Consider the following 18,690-nt stretch of genomic DNA (forward strand, 5'->3'; position numbering starts at 1 on the left):
AGGCTGCTCTGGTATTCTCTTCTTCTGTCTTTTTTTCCATCAGAGTGACATCAGAGGCAGGAGGCTGGGCCACTCCAAAAAAACAGAGAGCGAGAGAGGAGGAAGAAGGCAATCTCAAACTCCCACAACCTCTCCCCTTCTCCACCTCCTCCTCCTCCTCCTCCTCTTCCTCCCTCTCCTTCCCCTCCTCCCTCTTCCACCCCCCTCCACCCCCCTTCCTTTGTGAAAAACTCAAGGCATCAGTCGTCAGAGCTCAGTCTGTTGAAGTGGCCGGCTATTGAACCATGCCCCAGCCCGGGCCCCAGGACAGCTGAGTCCACACAGAGGAGAGACCATCTTTTTTTTGGAGAAGGAGGAAGTAAGGCCTCGAAAACAATCTTTTTTTTTTCACATTTTTTATTTTTTTTTCCAGCAGCAGGACAGAAGTGGATCGGCTCGGAAAAGACCGGAGAGATGAGTCCTGAGCACAGCAGCTCGGGGAAGACACGACACAACACACACGTGAAACTATAACTGAAGGACACACACCCCCAACTGCTGGTAGCACACACACAAAAAGAGAGAGGAAGAAAAAAAAAAAAAAAAAGGTAAATGTTGCCCGACTTCATTCTGTTTCCAACTTTGTTTTCGGGAGTGGGTGTAATATGTCGGCATGACAGCATGTGTGTAGGTATGTGTGTGTGTGTGTGTGTGTGTGTGTGTGTGTGTGTGTGTGTCTGGGCAGCTGTGAGAGCTCTGGCTGAGAGGTTGGAGAGGTTAGGACGTTTCGTGACTGGAGGCTCCGGCTGCAGACAGAAACATTTAGCAACGCTTCTTTGGCTTTCCTCTGGAGTCTGAGGCCTGAGATGCACTATGTGACGAGCATTTTGTTTGTGTGTGTGTGTGTGTGTATGTGTGTGTGTGTGCATGCAACACGTGTAAACAAGTCCGGGATGTTAACAGCGGGGTGAAGGGTGCCACTTGTGTGGGGTAAAAATACAGGATAGAATTACAGTGGTTGGTGATATCGGTGCTTTCTTTGTGTGGAGGGTTAAAAAAAAAAAAAAAAATGGCTTGAATACGGAAAAGTTGGTGATTGTGCCGAACAAGAAGAAACACCATTGAAATGTGGCTAAAATGTACACTGCGTCCGACCGGAAGAGAAACAGAAAGCTACAGAGAGAAGGAGGGTAAAAGTTGGGCATTCCAGCAAAACACTGGAGGGAGGCGGATCTGATCAGATGAGGAGATTTGAGCTTTGGAGCCAGGCTTGTTTATTTCTTCTAGGCTTTCTGTTTCCTAATACAGCACCATCTGAGCCACTAACAGGAGGGGAGCGGGAGGGGGGCGAGTTTAACCTGGTGGAAACCGGGGTTAGATCAATAATAGCTTGCCTAATGAGGTGGTGACATGGTGACATGTGTCTCGCAGCACACTGCTTATTGAGACAGAGTTGTGTTGTTAAGGATGCTACAACATAACACAACCACATCCTCCATCAGATCTTACCGCAATGGACAGTCATGAACTCGCCCCGATAGTGGGAGGAAAAAAAAGTTCTGAAGAAGAAGAAGAAGAAGCTTTGAACACTAATGGCTTAAATCTGGTGCACTTCCTTATCACAGACGCACAATTATCTTCAAATGTTTTCCCTGGCGTTCCTGGCCCCATCGGTGGGATCCGTGGAAAATACTCTGTTCGCTACAAAAGGCACATCTGTGAATGCTGTAAACGACCACAAAGAGAGAGAGAGAGAGAGACAGGGAGGGAGAGAGAGAGAGAGAGAGAGAGGACACTAGCACACATATGAGAACATGCACGAACGACTCTCAGGTTCAAAAAGCTTGCAGAGAAGAAGAAGGAAAAACAAGGAGTCAAAAATGGCAAAAGGGTTGAGAAAACATTTCACGAGTAGAGCAATAAATCACAAGATCAATACCTCCAATAACTCAGCTCGGGGAAGAAAAAAAAAGAAGAAAAAAAACTGAAAAGATAAAGAAGAAGGTGGGAGCAGCTGCCCGAGAAATACACAGAACATTCTGTGCCGGCGGTGCTCGGGCCCCCGGGGTTCACCTGCATGGTGGGGAGTGAGGGGGTGGAGCTTAAAGATCGGGGTCACCACAACCTGAACCACACGGAGACGAACCGCACTCTCCACCCGTAAATCACAGGATGGGAAAGAGCGTCTCGTCCCGGGACGAGCCAATGAACAGCGGTCGGGGTCGGGATCGTGCGGCCGACTGTCGGTGCTAGCTATCCGCCGCCGCCACCATGTCGTAGCCGTCCTGTTACACACATACACCATGTCGTAGCACAGCGGGGGGCCGATGGCTCACTCGGCCGGCACCGGCACACATGCAGGTTGTTTTTTCTCTTCCCCGGGGAGACGGGCATGCGGCCAATCGTGTGACCCTGAGGCTGTGAGTGTGTGTGGACATATAACTGACACAGCTCAGCTGATCTTATCAGTAGCACACATAAAAAGGCAGACACAGATAACACATACAGGCTGCTGACCACATGGGGTCCCAACCACAACAAGGCAGCCTCCACGATGGCATACAAAATGGCAAAAACAATTGTGAGATAAAAGAGAGGGAGCGAAAGCGAGAGAGAGAGCAACTGCTGTAGCGCAATTATGGCTCCGGCTTCTCATTTTGAATCCCCTTAATGAGCGCTTGCACACAGTTGAGCGGACAGGTCACCGTAGGGAGCGAGAGGTCAAGCCTGGAGGTCAGGACAGACAGACAGGGGAAGTGGAGGTATGTAACTAAGTAGGGCCACTGGGCAATGAGTGTGTTATGCTGTGTGTGTGTGTGTGTTCTTCCATGCCGAGTCAACTAATAGAAAGCATGTGCGGTGGGAAGTATGAGCTTAAGGTGAGGAAGCAGAGGAAATAGAGTTGGTTGTCTCCTGAATCTGAACATTTATTAACAAACATTGATATAAACGCTGGAACATTCGGTTAATAACTCCCTCCTTCCTCCTCCTCCCGGCTCTCCTCTGTCTCCTGACCCTCCTCCAGCTCTTTTTTTCTCCTCTCCCCTGTGTTATGTTTAGCGGCGGCAGCATGCGTTCGATTTTTTTTTAATTAAACATCGGAGAGAAAAGCCTCCTGACGGCGCAAGGTCATCCGTCACGGAGGGTAGAGCGGGGCCGCGATCCTACGAGGTCACCGCTTGAGAGCGCGCACAAGGAGCGCTGTGTTTGTGTTGGAGGGGCAGGTTGTGGTGGAGTTGGGGGGGGTGTTAGAGAGCTGAGAGCCCTTATCTTGACCAAGTATGACAGATGGAGAGCGACGGCCTCGTATGAACTCTGGATACCGCGGACCTGAGAACGACGTGTTGGTGCATTTATGTGAGAAAAAAGAAAGAGAAGAGGAAGCGGGGGAACCCACAAAGGCCGATTGATTGCAGGGGTTGTGCGTTTTGAGGAAGGGTGGGGCGGCACCCTAATCCCACATATAGACCTCTGACCCCCTCAAAAACATCAGCCCACATGTTTAGAGTTTCACTCCAGAAGAAGGGAAGCAGATGGGAGTTGCCTCGGGGCCTTGGAGTTCCCTCCTCAGTAACGCAGCGTCATTAAGATGAAGATTAACAACTCTTCAGGAATAAAGAACGGTACTAACTGCTATGGTGTTTTATAACTTGTCCTCGTAGGAGAACCCATTTCAGTGCCTGGTAGACCCTTTTATAAAAAGTTTCCACCTGGAAAACTCTACCAAGAATCCAACATATAAAGCTTTACAAAGAACCATCTGTAAAAATGGTTCTACCCAGAACGGTAGAACCGTTAAATGGTGCAATGATCTCACCCAGAACCCTCTTTGGATGTTGAAGGGAACGAGCGAGAACCTACCCAAGGAGTTCTCCCAAGAACCCCTTTTACACTGCAAGGGTTTCATCTAGAACCCAGCAAGAGAACCCTTTATATTCCAAGTATTTAATTTAGAACCCCAGCCAGGGGTTTCTACAGAGAACGCCGATGCCGTTGACAATCGTTGAGGAACTCTTTCTTCCAAAAGGGTTCTTTAGTTGAAAAGGGTTGTTCATGGAACCCTTAAAAACCATACAAGGAACCTTTAAAACAGATTCTCCAGAAGCTAATGGTTCTGCCCTTCAGGAAAACCCCTTTTGGAACCCTTGTTCCTCAGAGGAACCGTTGTAGAACGCAGTGGCATTCATATCACAAGCCAATGCCGTTCAAAATAGAACCGATCAATCTAACGTCTTCATTTCACGACCCCATCCTTCATCATTGCCTCTTTTTATTCTGGCCATTGGCCGCATCTCAATTGCTAATAACTCAAGTTATAAATGCAAAGAAAATCTCATTCTAGGGCTTTGCATCCGCCTCGATCTTCCTTTTTAAAAAAGAAATACTTCCAACATGCACGGTTTAACGAGGAGACATAAAAACAACTCCATTGATACTGTGCCACGGTGGATTTCAGGTTCCTACAGTTTCGTTGATGAGGCTTTTTATGAGTTTTTCCCTTGTTGTTTTCTTTAATCGTCTCATAATGTCAGTACTTTCACTGCCCACTCATGGCGCCGCTCACCTCTCCAGCCCACGTCCTCCATAACCTCACATGGTCGTTTCTTACTTTTTTTGCCCTCTCTCTCTCTAATTTAAAATTCCGTCTTTTATCCCAAACTGGTTAGACAGCTTTTCAGCTGTCAGCTCTTCATCCATCATTCATGCCCTCGCTCACTCGCGGCTGTGTGAGCCATTGTTCCAGCGAGCACGGACCATCGAGTCGACTCGTGTCTTTGAGGGACGACAGCGAAGGCGGTGGTCGTGTAACTCGGGGGAGGAAGTCGGCCTCTGGCTGTGGACCAGCGGCCGAGCTGGCCGAGCTCCATGTTGTCATGTAACGCAGCGCTGCCGTATGTTGTTGCTCCAGATCCAAACCCCCCCTCCCCTCTCTCTTTTCTCTGACTAGTGATGATGTGTTGTGAGTTTTAGGGCACATTGGACTTGTTGTGGGAAAAGACTGAGGACCAGATGGGGGAAGTGAAGGGAAGCCGGGGGATTTTTGCGGCTGGGAAATACATCGTCTACGAAAAATATAAATCTGTGTCTCTCGCGCTTTTTTTGAAACTGCGATCCATCATTCTACACAAAACGACACATCAGAACGAGTAAATCACAGCAGGAGACCAGGAGCTCTGAAACCCACGCAAAGTCTAAAACATTAAAAAACAAAAAAAAGGATGCTTCTGGCTGGATGGCAGCCTGGATGCTTCACTCTCGTGGGCTGCAGTTTGAGCTCCTCACCCAGATATGTGCAGGAAAAGTCCATCGTACTCCACCAGTAAACGTACCAGCACATTGCCATTGCGTTACAAACAAAATATGTATTTATTATTGTTCTTTTTCAAAACGCTGTATTCAACTAACCCTGTATGGGTGCTATACGATTGCTTTTTGTAGTTAGACAGCACAGATCGGACAGGATGTACAAAATAGCGGAGTGATACGCGTTGTTCATTTGCCTTAAAAGAGCAGATATGAGCTGATGATGGTAGCGTGATATCCAGTGCACAGACTCCAACTCGTCACCCATCCAAATTACAACAATCAGCTTTTCTTGAAACTGTTTTAGATAAACCGAGTGTATTTTGCAAGTACAATAAATACAGTATGATAATGACAACCAGCCTAAACCTGCACTAGAGCCCATTTTCCATGAACGCAGTTTATACTAATTGTTTATCAATCCGCTTATTAAGCGGTTTGCTTTGGCTCGGGTGACAAAGTGATGCTCGTCTTCTACATACAGCGTAACCTGAGGACGCCAGTGAGACATGTGGCCGCCTCTCCGGGCCAACAACCAGCATCTATTACGCTGTTTAACCAACGAGAAATAAACGGATGTTTCCTGCCCGAGCAGTAATGTAAGCAGCCGTCTAGCTTAATGACTTCTCTGGTAATTTCCTCACCGACGACTTGCACAAGAGGATCATTTCTCCCAGCTGATCATTACTAATGTACAACGTCTAAACATTGAAGCCAATGGAGACGAAAGACAGCGTCCTCGCTATATATACACACACACAAACCTCAAGACGGAGTGTAGGGCGGACGTAATGGAAGCAAAATAAACCCGAACTGAAATAGTTGTGGGCTTCATGGAGGTGTAAGAAGGAGCAAAGGAAGTAGCACGCGACAGATAAACACTGCATGTCCTCGGACTGCTCCAATAGCAGCCGTGAAATTAAAACCACAGCTCAGGCAGACAGCGGGGGAGTGGGGACAATTAAAGAGTCACCGTCATGCGTCTCCTGACTATTAATAACTATTAGCAGGGTGAGGACCCGGCGAAGCACTTTTTGGAAGACGTACAATGTTTAAACTATGGCTAAAATACAAGACAGGCGGAGTCAAAGTGCTGCAAGTCCTTCAGTCCACACGTTAGTTTCACATTGAATACGAGAGCGGTTTGTCTGTAGGGCTGAGTCAACGAGAAACTTCATACATCCCACTCATATTGGGGAGAAAACGACTTTCGATTTCCTTGCTGTGCTGCTCTCGGCCCATCTTATGGATATGCAATCTGTTGCTTAAGTGATTTAGCTGCAACCGAAAGACCTGGAGAGGAAGGAGAAGAAGCAACACGATAGAGAGCGAGAAAGCAACGTATTGAAACATCGGAAGGGAAAGTAAAGGGGGGCTAAACAGAGAGGAAAGTGATTAAATGGAAAGGACAGGCAGGGAGAAGAGTGAGGATTTGACAAGACTAAAAAAAGGGAGTGAGGAGAGTTATGTTCGCAATACCTGGCCAGGAACGGAAAAGGGGCCCACTTTCTATCATTATTAGACTCATCCATCTGTAATCCACTGCCATCTGCGCTATCCTTGTAAATCTTTGCTCTTTGTTTCAGCCTTACAATCTCCTTCCCTTGTTCTGTCTCTGTAGCATCTGCATACAAAGCTCAGTGCTCCTCTGGGTTCGGACCATAAGAAACACTTCTTATCGGAGCAGGATAATAGGAAACGTTGCTCATTCGAGACGAGGCACACGACTCCGGACGTGCAGTACTAGAACATGTGAGCATAAGGCAAACTATACGACGAATGGAAATGTACAAAAAAGCTACATGCACTGAACTTGTATTACATCCATCCATCGTAAGCTAACACCAGAGTCACTGAACAGAAGTGCTGGGACGATATGCTCATCTACGGGTTCAGTACGGTCACGATAATTGGGTGCCAATTCAATATGTATTGCAATTAAGTATTGGTGTACTTTTTTTAAACACTCGCTCATGGCAAAAAGTAGATTTCTTTTTACGTTTGTTTGTAGATGTCCTGAACTCAAATGTATTTGGTCATTACTTATTTTCCCAACATTAAGGAATAGACATTTTTCTCCCAATTTAGTGGTATCTTTTAAATTTGTCAGGGACATGGGTAACATGTCTTATACTTCTAGTGAATACAATCCAATTACTCTAATTTCCATATATTTATTTTGTATAAAGCCTTCCCGAGCTCGATCTGGGCCTTTTGAATGCCTTTAACTTGATGGGTGAACAACAGTGATTTGACCACAGAGCTGCGAGCGACAGCTGGCTCGACTCGTGATGGTCTTAATAAATCTTACCCGTCCATGTCTGGCTCTACTTCTTCTGGTAATGCATTTCTGTCCCTTCTATCTCTGTCGACACCATGTGGTTGTCCGAGTACTATCACAACACAGAGGTTATAAATATAACTCTGTTTCAAATCTACAGAACAAAAACAATATATCCCACTGTGAAGGCACGTTCATGGGCACTTTGTTTTCCGCTGAATGGGCTTCCTGGTCCGACAGCACTTCAGCAGTGTTGAGTTTCCATTTGTTGGGGTAGAAAAAACAAAAACAAAAAAAAACAAGCCGCATTTCATGTTCTGAGGAAACGCTGTAAACCTTTGTACCTTTAAAAAAAAACACACTGGTGACCTCTTCCTGGAATGTCTTTGATATGTTGTGGCTCCATGAACGAAACTATAGGCTTCTCGTACCCAGACCCACCACCCAAGAGAAAGTTAGACTCAGAAAGACAGGAAAGGAGAATGGAAAAAAAAGAGATGGGAAATGAATGAGGTGACAGCTGATGGATGATCTGTAATGTTATGTGAGCTGTTCATGCTACAGGGGCATGTGGATGATGCCAAATAGGGACACTTTATGGAGCTCCCAGCACCAGTTAGAAAGCCCGTCATAGTTTGGAAGAGGGCTGACACTGCTGACGCCGCTGTTAAAGTCATTAGCGGCCGTCACTGAGGTCAGCGAGGATACAGTATACCTGGGTACATTCTGCTGCTGGAAAAAACACATGATCGTGGAAATGCCCGGCGTCTCTGAGTAGTCATGTCATGCACACACACAGTATTCAATCAAACAGATGGACGCAGGACATCTGCGCATACCAGCGAGATCTACACTCACCACTCGGTGCAAGTGACAGAATTGACCACCATAATGGCGTCATATGAGAAAAACACGGGGGTCCTACATTTCAGGGCGGAGGGAGGACTTGATGCTGTGCCACCGAGTAAAAAGAGTGGCTCAGGAGTGATGGAGTGGATTAGGAGGCCTATACCGCTGCCTTGGCCTCGCACACGACCCGGCCAGGGTATCAAATGGAGCGGTGTGTCTGTGTGCGCGTCTGTGGAAGTGTTTTTGTGCTCGTGCATTGATGAGAAACAGAGCTAGAATCAGCGGGGATGAGAAGGAGGCGAGGGAGTGCCGGCAGTCGCCTCGCAGATCAGAGAGGGCAGAAGACAAACTTGTCTCGCACCGTTTTCCCTCGCTTTTCGTCTCTCGCCCCCGTAGAGGCTGCCTGTTTGTGGAGTCTTTCAAGTGAAACATAAATACCACCACCTACTGAACATTCCTGTTCAACGTATGGAGCCACATGAAGCTGCGGGCGCTCAGCGGTGAGCACGTTTAACCGGTCTCACAGGAAGCTGCATCGGAATTAAGGGTCAATGTGCTTTACTGGGTGGGCGGCACTGTGCTCGTACGGGACAGTGAGGTCAGATCTCGGAGCAGGAAAGGAGGTCCTGAACCCTCTTAGCTCCTGATTTATGTTCATGGTGTTTGGTTAAAAAGGCCTCTAAGAGTTCCTTAAGTGTTTTGACTTGCATACCCGCGTTTGCATCCAGACAAGTGCGAAAATCATTATGCGTGTGGAAAGAGAGGCTGGAATCCATATTGGAAAGAAGATCCTGAGGTAGAAAACAAGTGTGTCTAATTGCATTTGAACATCAAATTTAAGAGACTATCCTTTTTGTGAGATTGATACTAGTGACAACTCCCGTTTGAAAGTCTTAATGCTCGAAGTTACTAAGAGTTACTGTGCCATTGGACTGAAATAGCTCTGTTGCAGTGACTGTATTAGGGGGGCAGGATCTATAGTTTGCCCGAGACAAAACACACTAAACTGTGATCCTGGGGGCAAAAAAAGGAAGCTCATTCAGGTCCATTACTATACAAGACAGGAGGGTGGAAATATGCTAGAATAATCTCTCCCCCCCCCCCCCCCCCCCACACACACACACACAAAGAAGGTGCAAGGGAAGGTACCAAAGATAAAGCGAAGCCAGCAGCCACATGGCAAAACTCTTTAATAGGAGGGACCTCAGGAAAAATGGGTTGTTTGTCAGCAGGGGAACTAACTGAGACAGAACGCAGACCCTGCCCCGTGGCCTTAACAGCAAATATGTTCTCTCTTTCAATCTCTCCGCACAAAACAACTCTCAGTGGACCAATGACCTGACTACCCTGAGTGAACACGGTCCTCAACAATTGATTGAAAAAAAAGTGTCAAATACCTTTTTGTGTAAATCACTCGGCGGTCGGTTCCTCTGCTCTGGAACAGCAGACAAATCAACACCCCTGCGGTTAACATTCCTTCAGAGTCCCAACTCATGAGCGCTTGTATTCTTGCAGGGAGACCCGGGGGGGACTTGGAGGGAGCACCAGCAGCTGACCGTCAATCCATCCAACCAGCCAGCCAGCAGCGATGCCGGGGCTGATGTGGAGCCTGTGTGCCCTGCTGTGCCTCTCCCTCTGGGAGCAAAGTTACTGCAGGAGCTCCACGGAAGCCCGGAGGTCCAAAGGGTCTTCAATCATCAGGAGTAAAAGAGCCCCCATTGACCCCAATGCCAAAAAGTGTTCCTACACCTTCCTTGTACCAGAGCAGAAAATCACAGGTTTAAAAAGGACTTTTTTTTTGCACTTTCAGTTAATCGTCATATGTCTTAAATTCTCAGTATGCTTTCCTAAAAAGATCTAAATAGCCTTTTGGTAACCCGAGTGATTCATATCTGTCACCAGGTCCGATCTGTGCCAGCGCCACAGGCCCGGAGCCAGACAAGGACAGAGTGACCCGTATGGACATTGCAGATGTGCGGGAGGTGCTCAACAAACAGCGGCGCGAGATCGAGACGCTGCAGCTGGTGGTGGACGTGGACGGCAACTTGGTGAACGAGATGAAGCTGCTGCGGAAGGAGAGCAGGAACATGAACTCCAGGGTGACCCAACTCTACATGCAGCTGCTGCATGAGATCATCAGGAAGAGAGACAACTCTCTGGAGCTGGCCCAGCTGGAGAACCGCGTCCTCAACGTGACCTCCGAGATGATGCGCCTGGCTTCCAGGTACAAGGAGCTGGAGGGCAGGTTCGCCGTGATGGCCGGGGTGGTCAACAACCAGTCCATTCTCATCTCGGCGCTGGAGGAGCAGTGTCTGAGGACAGGGGGGCGCGGCGAGCTGCCCGTGGTTCCCCCGCTGGTGCAGGTGGTACCGGAGAATCTACCAGTTAACAGCCGGTTCACCAACGAGATACAGAGGGACAATAACAACCGGGCCTTTGCCAGAGGATCGCGCATGGACTCTGCTACGGCGAGCCCATTCGGGATCAACCCTCCACCGCCTCAGGGAACGCTGACCTCTGATGGTATGTATCGAATTTAAAAAGTGGCAGGGGATGATGAAGAAATAAGTGACCGATCAACTTCGGTAATTGTACTTTAGTGCTTGTTTGTGCAAGTAATTGGGACAATTACTGGAGGACTGAAATTAAGAACGTAGTTTCTCGCATCAGTTGGTATTGCTGAGGCACGGTGGGTTCGTCCTTGGCATGGCGGCGAGGCAGTGAAGTCATACATTCCTACGATTCTCACTTTGGCCGTCCGTATTGGCAGCGGGACACTAGGCATATGTACCAAATTAGTAGGAGCTGGATTAGGTCTCTTTGAACAGCATTGGAAAAGACTTTGGAGAACGGGAATGTATACATGTACTGCAAAGCTTCAGTCAGATTTACATCAAGTTAATGCAAGATGTAAAAAGTAAACACAAAAAAAGAGATCTCACCTGATGGACTGGTCCATTAAGTGTCAGGCTGCTAGACTAAGCTGTCGAATCAAGTGAGGCTACTATGTACTTTTTGTCACGGAGATTGACTGATTCTGAAATCTGAGATCATCTCCAATGTGAAACCAATTTGCGAGGTTTGAATGCTACTTGGAATCGACTCCGTCGTATTTTGACTGGCGTATAAGACCGTGGCGGAGAATGTTGACAGAGGTTATGGAACCAGATGGTGAAATGGATGAAATCATTCATCGCATCGCTCAGACAAAGAGGGGAATCAAGCGTTTGAACACTGACAGGGGAGTTCCTCCGTCGGCTGACATAATATGATTTCACAGAGGACCGTTGAGGTGAGAATACCTTCTCCCGCGTTTATTAAATCAGATATTTAAAAACACTGGTTAAACCCAAAAGTTTAAACTCTCCAGATAAAGATAGCATTTCTCCCTTGCTTAGAAAGGCTGGTCGCATTGCATTAGCAATAAAACATCAGCTTTTTGGAACAAAAAACTGAATATATCTTATCTTATTTGAACAATACTGTTACTAGCATTGGGCTGTTTTGTGGCATTGGCAGGAATCTGCTGATAATATAAATATATTTTTAGGGAACGCTGTCAAAGTATAAAGGACACACACACACCAACATAAGCAGAAATCTAATATAATTTACTTGTGCAATCAGAACAAATGCATTTAACAAAATCCCTGTAACATCCAACGGCATAGCGCTACTTCGAGAGCGCTTTTGAGAATCACAGTATCAAAGCGTTATATATCGCAATACTCAATATCTTCTACTACAAAGTAATAAAAAGTCTCTTTTCAACCCACTTCAAGCCCTAATAATGATCGGCCTTTCAAGTTCAACGAGTTAAGGGCGTTAAATGGCAGCGACTCCACTTGGAGAGGGACAAAAGAGGGAAGCGTGTTCAAGGATATGTCTAGCAATGCCCCCATTGAACTGTAATTTTACAGATTAAATCGCCAATTATAGCTCATCAGAACTGAGAGCTCCAATGTCAGAACTGCATCATGGATTAAATCAGCATTTAGATGCTGCGCTCACAGACTGCCAGAGTCTCTTTTGTTGGGAGTGTCTGGCTGAAACAAAGCTCTCAATCTGGACACCCTCGATTCATCTACAACCAAGTGAAACAACGGAAAGTCAGAGATGGATCGCATCTGCCTCGGTGGCCGACACGTCATCCGTCACAGTTCAATTTTATCAGGAATGGAAGAACAAATCCCTTGAAATATTTCCACATCTTGTCTCTATAAAACATATCACCAAGTTCCAAGTTGATAAGGATGGGTACTTCTTTCTGATGAGATTTAGTACGTATACATGGACGAATGTAAGCAGAAAGGAAAATAGGCAAAAGGTCACCACGTTCCACTATTAAGTTCTCTTCCACGGAGGTTCCCTACTACTGTAAATACACATCGCCTGACCACAGTTCGGTCACGTCAAGCCCCTTTTTAAAAAAAAAAACCCACTATGACTTGTTGAATTACATTATTTTTTAAACTCAACCCCTTAAAGCTCCGTTTGAAGAAACTAACAAAGTGACAGAAAAGGAGCAACATGTCAGAGAGCCCCTCCTCACTGACAGGTCCGATGAAGACGTATCATTACTAGAAAAATACAAGCTTGTGCTGCAGAGTTTTAGGTATCTGTGTTGGGCCAACACACAGGATCCCTATGTGCTCCTACACTCAGCTGAGAAAACCATCTTCCCTGGGCCTTCGGGGCCCCAGAGGCCCCCGTACAATGCCGGTGTTCATACTGGTTTAATACATATTCACACAGGGGAAAACAGAGGAAATCTGCTGGGTTTAGGTTCAGCTGCCTCAGCTTTCGGGTGCAGAGCGTCCGCACGGCTTCATCTGAAGGCTACATCTAGCTGGATATCCAATTGAACACTTTCAACTGTGCGCGTACGTGTATGTGTTTGTGCAACTTCGTAAAGGTTTGGACGATTTTCGAGCAAACGGAGATATTTTCCAAAGAATGTGGCCACATTGGTACATCCACTCAGACCCAACTTTTCTCTCTTTGTCTGCTGTCTAGAGCGCCGAGATTGATGATGATGACTTTTGCATATGCGATAAAAAAAAAAAGCCATCTTGGTCAATAGAAGGCGCAGTATGGTGTATTCGTTCAGGAGGATAAAACGGACTATAATTTAAAAAATGGGTGGTTTTAGTACTGTAACAAAATATAGAGATATAGCATCGATAAGGCCATTAAGTTATATGGTCATTTCTATCTTTTTACTGGCCAGTATTAATCATTTCAACATGTTTCCTCAAGGGCTAAGCGTCACCAAACACAACATACTGAGAAAACTGAGGAATATCTTCAGTATACGGATTGTTGAAAATGGGAATATGGCGATAAGTATTTCTTCACTAATCAGAACCACAAGCACAATCTCTCTTCAGACATTTATACATGTTGTCTTTCTCTTTTATTCCTAATTTAGGTCCCTTCAAAGACTGTTACCAGGTGCGACAGTCCGGACACACCACCAGTGGGATGTACCTGCTCAAGACCAACGGCAGTGAGCGGTTGATCCAAGCCTGGTGCGAGCACGGCCTCGACAACGGAGGCTGGACCGTGTTGCAGAGGCGGAGAGACGGCTCGGTTAACTTCTTTCGAAACTGGGAAAACTACAAGGTAAACTGAGGAGACAATGGAGGGAGGAGGGGATTCATCCCAACCAGAAATTTTAACTCAAAGCATGACAGAGGAACTGTGTTTTCGTGGCTTTTTCCCTTCCCCATTTCTTAAGTGACCCGGTCTCAGCGGTTCATTCAAGCACTTGCTCCGTCAATGTAAACAGTTTAGCGGTGGATTTCCTCACACCGAAATCACAGCCAAGAGCCGGAGCCAGGGAACCTACACGCAAATATATATACGCAATCAGAGTCAGGGTTGAGGCTGAGAGGGGGGGGGGGAATACAGCTCGACTGCAGCTGGAAAATATCCTTTTATTTCTCGTGCGTCAGCCTTTGTGATTGAGGTGTAATCCAGGATCTAGCTGAGCGAGAACAAAAACATTCACGCTGATTCACAGACGAATAAAAAATGGTCTGCTGTCCTGGTTTTCTCTGCAACAAAAACTAAATAAATGATGAAAAAAAAACCTTGGCACGGGGAAGAGTTCTCCTCTCGTAAAATTATATTTAGAAATCAATACTTGCATGCCGTTTGGATTAAGTACAGACATGCGTCTCTGAAGTTGCAGCCAAATCTCTGTTGACCCTCGTGTTGAGCCAACTCTCCTCTAGTGAGAAACCTCAACACGTTATCATCCCGATGGGGAAGCACAGTGGATTTTTGCTCGCTTAAAGTCGGCGCTCCGATAGGAAGTCCCGTCAACCTCGCTCCTCTTTACCGTTTGTGTTTTTTGGACACTGATTTGAGTTCAGTGACCACGGAGTAAAGAGAAGATGGTTTCTTTCAGCAGCAGCTGGCTCACGGACAGGACTTGTAAAAAAAACTCAAATAAAGAAATACTGCACTTTGTTGGCCTGCGCCGCATCGCAACGACGTTCCCCGCTAACGCGCCGTGGCGCTTGTCCCCCCCATTACAGAAAGGCTTCGGGAACATCGACGGCGAACACTGGCTCGGGCTGGACAACATTTACAACCTGGGCAAACAGGGCGACTACAAGCTGATGGTGGAGCTGGAGGACTGGACGGGGAAGAAGGTCTACGCCGAGTACAGCAGCTTCCACCTAGAGGCGGAGAGCGAGGGCTACCGGCTGAGGCTCGGCACCTACCAGGGCAACGCCGGGGACTCCTTCAGCAGCCACAACGGCAAACAGTTCACCACGCTCGACCGGGACAAGGACGCGTTCTCCGGTAAGGACGGGTTACGCGTGCAAAAATTACGGCTGAGAAATATATGAACACAACCTCGATTATTTTTAAGTTTACAACTCATCATACTATAAGTGGACATGACCGACCATTTTTGCGTTACTGATTTAACGTACGATGTATCAACACGACCGCGATCTTTTTTCACTTCATTAACTTATCGTACGATGGATGAACACGACCGCGATCCTTTTTCACTTCATTAACTTATCGTACGATGGATGAACACGACTGCAATCCTTTGAACAGTAACTTGTTGTACGATATATAAACACGAATGCAATCCTTTTTACTTTAACTTATTGTACGATACATGGACACAACCCTTTTTACTTCATTAACTTATTGTACGATGCATGAACACGACCGCGATCCTTTTTACTTCATTAACTTATTGTACGATGCATGAACACGACCGCGATCCTTTTTACTTCATTAACTTATTGTACGATGCATGAACACGACCGCGATCCTTTTTACTTCATTAACTTGTAGTGCGATATATTGATTGCAATCTTTTTTTTTAATCCATTATGAGACTTGGCCATTGCACAGCTGGTTTTACAAAGCCTGAGAATCCATTTTATTTATTGCTTCAGTTGCATTTAAATATATTTTGAATATATATTAAAAAAAGGACATTTCATTCCAATTCCAATGCTGAATATTCTTAAGAATTTATCTGAGACAATATGACATCCAACCAGATGAGTTATGGTGACAGGGCCCTGTACTGTAATGACACCACCGAGACGAAGCTCCTTCTTTGTCCGTCCGTCCGTCCGTCACACTCACGCCGCCGTGTCCTTCTCCACCAGGTAACTGCGCCCACTTCCACAAGGGCGGCTGGTGGTACAACGCGTGCGGCCAGACCAACCTGAACGGCGTGTGGTACAGCGGGGGAGTTTACCGGAGCAAGTTCCAGGACGGCATCTTCTGGGCCGAGTACGGGGGCGGCTTCTACTCCCTCAAGTCGGCGCGCCTCATGATCCGACCGATCGACTGAAGCAGCGGACTGCGGACTCCCGATCGGTTTCCCTTCCTCATCTTTATCCACCCCGTAAAAAACACAAAAAAGACTAATAAAACTTTAACGGGGCTCGCTTTACGAGACGAAGACCGATGCCCTCCTTTAGTAAGAGCTGTCCTCTCGCCGTCAGTCTGGGAAGTAACGCTCCAACAAGCTCCCCAGGGACCATCAAGTATTAGTCTCACGTGTCCTATTTTACTCACTTGTATGTAATAAAAAAAAAAGAAAAAAGGGAAATGGTCAGTTTACTAAAAGACACGAGATTTCTTCCGAGCAGCTAACGGTGACATTTTTTTAAAAAGTAGTGTCGCCCCCGTAACCAAAGAGTATTTGATGGATGTACTGGGATGTTTAACCATTGCATGAAACGTAAATGTAACGTTGTGTTGCCGGGACAAACCTACCGTCGCGTTGTGTCTGGGTTTCGTCAGGACTTCGGGGGGATGCGACCCCAGCAGTAAATGAACTTGTGCAACCTCGTGCTTGTCTGATGTGCATATGGCTGAGCTGGGCTTTGGTATGTAAATATATTTGGCTTTGTTTGTAAAAGGTAATTTAAGAGGTGTGATTTTACTCAGGCCGAATGTTCACGATGTTGTCACTCTGCCATTTTTTGTTATTTATCAGTGTATTTATAGTAAATATAGTCATGGCCATTTTATAGCTAGCCCTGTAACAAAACAATTTTTAATATGTTGGTTTTTTTCCCCCTCATGTAGAGATGCAGTAATGACACTTGAACACATACACACAAATAAACAAATCCAGACTGGATGATGAGAACATGAGACACGCACTGCCCGTTTTCATCAAATTAAATTCTTTTGTAAACATCGAATGGTCTTTCGCTCTTCACTTCAGATTCATGTCAACGAAGAAAAAAAAAAAGCCAAAAAGGAAAGTTTTCTAAATTATTTCCAGTGTGGATGTAAAACTTCTAAAGCAGTCTGTAAGACACAAGCTAAAAAAAAAAAAAAAAAAAAGAGGAGAGGCTGGAAATAAATGAGTCACTTCATCAAGATAAGGACCGATAAGATAACATGGAATTTTCATAAATGTTGCTGTTAGGGAAATATTTTGATAAAAAAAAAAAGGCGATCGTAAGGTTGATGAACGGCAAAGAGAGAGGCAGACGGGGGAGAGAGGAGGAGGGGAACATTCCTTCCACATTAAAACCGTCCAGCTTCTCTTTTCCCCGAAATACAAACGTATATATCTTGAAATTGTGGCTCCCCTGAGGGCTTTTCCTCCTCCGAGGAAGCGTTAGTCGGGTCAGATCGGAGCCGTCTGACGCGAACACGGGCAGCAGCAGCAGAAGCTCGCGGACACGATCAACACATTTTAGCTCTAACACTCACACACTCGCAGTCAATGAGGTGACAAAACTGGCGTGTTTGCTCTATCGTCAGCCATCTAAAACACCGGTTCGCCCCCGGCGGTCCAAGAGTCCAGGCCCAGACCGGACCCTGGCTGCCTGGACGATCTCCCAACGGGACCAACGGGGGGAAAAAGGAAAACCCCTCGGTTGGCCGTGTCCTCTGACCCGACACCTTCACGCCGGTGCTTTTCCACTCCGTTGATTACTCCACTCACACATAATGTGGCTCCACCGACAGCTGCGTGGCCACTAAGTGCTGCGCGTTTGTATAGTCATGGAAGACACCTGGGCCCTCATTCACTTCAATTCATCATGGTTTCCTCAGTCTTTCTGATTTTCTGTGAATGGACGTTTTTTCGGGTCGAGTATTTCTGGGAAAACCGCGTTTTCTCTTCCTCTTTTAATGAAACTACGTGATCAAAACCCAGAGGCGCGGGACATACCCGGCGTGCACACCGACGGCGGCGCGGTTGGGCCGCCTTCGCTTACGTGGCAGCCGGCGGAGAGGTGAAAAGCAGTGTGTGCGTTTTTTGTCACAGTGGAGCCATACAGCTACTGTGGGCTCTTTGTCCTCGCGTGATTGGCCGGCGAACAGGAACCAGCTCATCTGAACATTTAACAAGCTGGGCCTGTGGTGAGCGCAGACAGGAGGGGGCCTGTGTCTGCCAAGCCTAATAGCAGGTCAGAGTTCATGCAGACACACACACACACACACACACACAGTTTAGCACAAAGTTAGCACTGTGGAAAAAAACCCAAAGCTCGGCGACTACAGAGCCGACACACAGCGCTCTTTTCTCACCAGAGATAAGCATCACACCTGCAAAGATGCCAAAGCGTGATGGGAAGTCACAAAAGGCGAAGTCAAATACACAAACACACTTGTTCCACGTGAAGCCTCCTGCGGCGTATTTAGCACTTATAAAAAACCGTGCGCGGTAATTCAAGCCTCTCCGCTGTGGTTTGGGGCTCGAGCTGCCTTTTAAGAGATGTAAACACGTGCGACCACACTCGAGGGGAAGAGTCTATTTATGA

At 46.7% G+C, this 18,690-nt stretch overlaps 2 protein-coding genes across 4 annotated transcripts in view; one reads left to right on the forward strand and one right to left on the reverse strand.

Annotated features, from left to right (window-relative positions):
- ralgps2 (Ral GEF with PH domain and SH3 binding motif 2) overlaps positions 1 to 18,690 on the reverse strand; it is a 65,634-nt gene that overhangs the window by 11,422 nt on the left and 35,522 nt on the right. The gene's annotated exons all lie outside the window — the stretch shown is intronic.
- On the forward strand, positions 278 to 17,074 carry angptl1a (angiopoietin-like 1a). The gene is made up of 6 exons (XM_068593128.1): positions 278 to 587; positions 9,929 to 10,191; positions 10,316 to 10,936; positions 13,845 to 14,038; positions 14,959 to 15,229; positions 16,066 to 17,074. The coding sequence occupies exons 2-6, from the start codon at positions 10,002 to 10,004 to the stop codon at positions 16,251 to 16,253; spliced, it is 1,464 nt and encodes a 487-aa protein (XP_068449229.1). The 5' UTR covers positions 278 to 587; positions 9,929 to 10,001; the 3' UTR covers positions 16,254 to 17,074.

This window comes from Clinocottus analis, unplaced genomic scaffold (assembly GCF_023055335.1).
Source record: "Clinocottus analis isolate CAN_PGR_092001 unplaced genomic scaffold, fCliAna1.0.p SCAF_28, whole genome shotgun sequence".
NCBI lineage: Eukaryota > Metazoa > Chordata > Actinopteri > Perciformes > Cottidae > Clinocottus > Clinocottus analis.